The 2,500-nt window shown below is 47.0% G+C and overlaps 1 protein-coding gene across 2 annotated transcripts in view; it reads left to right on the forward strand.

The window, feature by feature from the left end:
- The window catches only part of LOC144536632 (chromobox protein homolog 2-like), an 11,501-nt gene that overhangs the window by 4,493 nt on the left and 4,508 nt on the right, over positions 1–2,500 (forward strand). For both annotated transcript variants that reach the window (XM_078279863.1, XM_078279864.1), the window contains exon 5: positions 1,043–1,369. In XM_078279863.1, coding sequence (XP_078135989.1) covers positions 1,043–1,369 — 327 coding nt within the window. The remainder of the gene's footprint in view (positions 1–1,042; positions 1,370–2,500) is intronic.

The raw sequence follows: 2,500 nt of genomic DNA on the forward strand, positions 1-2,500 counted from the left end.
GTTTGTGTGTGTGTGTTTATGTTCGTCTGCGTGTGTGCGTGTGTGTTTGTGTTCGTCTGTGTGTGTGTGTGTGTTTGTGTTCGTCTGCGTGTGTGTGTGCGTGCGTGTGTGTGTTTGTGTTCGTCTATGCGTGTGCGTGTGTGTTTGTGTTCGTCTGTGTGTGTGTGTTTGTGTTCGTCTGCGTGTGTGTGTGTGTGTGTGTTTGTGTTCGTCTGCGTGCGTGTGTGTGTGTGTGTGTGTGTCGTGTGTGTGTGTGCGTGTGTGTGTGTGTGTGTGTGTGTGTCTGTGTGTGTGTGTGTGTGTGTGTGTGTGTGTGTGTGTGTGCGTCTGTGTGTGTGTGCGTCTGTGTGTGTGTGTGCGTGTGTGTGTGTTTGTGTTCGTCTGCGTGTGTGCGTGCGTGCGTGCGTGTGTTTGTGTTCGTCTGTGCGTGTGTGTGCGTCTGTGCGTGTGTGCGTGTGTGTGTCTGTGTGTGTGTGCGTCTGTGTGTGTGTGTGCGTCTGTGTGTGTGTGTGCGTGTGTGTGTGTGTGTGGTGGGGTTCTGGCCACAAGACCTCGTCAACATCACAGGAGATGTCTCTTCCACGTCCGACTCCTCTCTGTCTCTTTGTCCTCCTCTCACTCTGACTCTCATTGCCTCCATGCTTGCACAGTTCTCAGATTGGCTTCCCTGAGGCCTGTCTGTAGTGCTCAGACTCAGACTCTGATTGGTCTTCTGTTTTCTGTGCTGTAGTGTTTTCAGGTCTGTATGTAAGTGCCTACGTGTTCTCCCAATGACAGCAGGAGATGTCGTTTGAACAAAGTGTCTAATGTAAGAAAACGTGTGTTGTGTTTCGCAAGAAGTGTGTTAAAGAATTGCAAACAAAGTGCAAAGTTGACAATGTGTTAAAGCTACGGTTACACTGTGTTTAAGGAACGCTACAAGAAGTTTAGGTAGTGAGGCTTTGGTCTTTTAGTGCGTAAGCAATGGGCAAAAACTGTAATGCGCCAGTTCATATTGCAGTGATGATGAAAACTGACCTTTTTCTGATTCTGATCTTTTCAGCCGCCTTTACCAGCCGTCACGAAAGACAGCCGCTCCTCGTCCTCCTCTTCCTCGGGCCTTTCATCGTCCGCCTCCTCCTCTTCCTCCGAGGACGAAGATCACACCAAGAAGGTGAAGCCCGGCCCGCGAGTCCTCCCCGTGCCGCAGAAGAGGCCGCAGATTGTGCTCGCCAAACCCGATCCTCCCTGCAAGAAGAAGCGCGGGAGGAAGCCGCTGCACCCGGACCTGCGGGCGCTACGGCAGGCGAAGAGCGGCCCACCACCACTGCCACCTCTTCCTCCTTCCCCCCCTGCTCCTCCTCCTCCTCCTCCTCCACGCCACCACCAGGTACGGCTGCTCGATTATGGAAAAGAATATTATCACGATTATTTCGGTCAATATTGAAGACACGATTACTCGTTGACTTCTGGAAAGATGTTGCAATTATTGAACTTAAAAGAAATAGTGGGAAAAGTTAAATAAATGAACAGTAAAAACCACATAGAACTGTGAAATTTCCCTTAATACTTTTCCTATCTATACTCATTCAGAACACGAGCAAATAGACCTTTTTCACGGCAGACATGTTGACATGTCATAGCAGGAAAGTGTATTCAAACCCATTAATGATGGCTGATGGCTGATGGCTGCGTTCCAGTCAGGAGAGGCTGTCACTGCCCGACGTCGTGCGTGCGTCCCTTTGCGACAAGTAGCCTCCAAGATGCTAACGGGAGACTTCTGTAACGTCCATACAGTAAAAATGTTGGTTCACTGCTGGCTACGAGTTAGCAATCAAACACAACAAAGGCTGTCACTGGAACGGCGTTTTGAGCTAACGTTAGCAACCAAACAATCATAGATAGCTACGTTTTTTGAAATGATTTCCATCTTCTGTTTTGTATGTAAAGAGAACGGTTTATTATTTTATGGATTTCACAAATTTCAGCATGACACGTTATGCCGTAAACTGTTTAAATATGAGCATGCGTGACCCACATCTGCACTTGACTCACATCGGGCAGTGACAGAGGTCCTGGTGTTGAGCACGCTGACTCATGACAGCTCACTGGGTCACTAGATGGAACTGAGCCATCGTTAAGGGTATCAGTCTCAGCTGTGCTTTTCCTACTATGACAGGTCAACATGTCTGCTGTGAAAAAGGTCTCTAGCACTTTACTTGAAGGTATCTACATAAGAGTGACATGACATGACCCCAAACTCTATCCATAACTTGTCATGACAAAGCCACATTTATTTATTTGTTTATTTAAAAGGGACAATGCACATTAATTGACATTTTTAGTGTACACTCAAAATGTAAATGTGCCAAAATTAGCAAAAAAAAGCTCATTTCCATCTGTAGTCCATTGGCAGGTCAACACATCATCATATTACGTTAATACAAAAGAATGCAAGAAGGACAGAAAGCTAGAGAAGGGCTAGGATGACGTAAACCAGCTATTGTTGATTGCAGTTTTG

This window comes from Sander vitreus, chromosome 21, assembly GCF_031162955.1.
Source record: "Sander vitreus isolate 19-12246 chromosome 21, sanVit1, whole genome shotgun sequence".
NCBI classification, from domain to species: domain Eukaryota; kingdom Metazoa; phylum Chordata; class Actinopteri; order Perciformes; family Percidae; genus Sander; species Sander vitreus.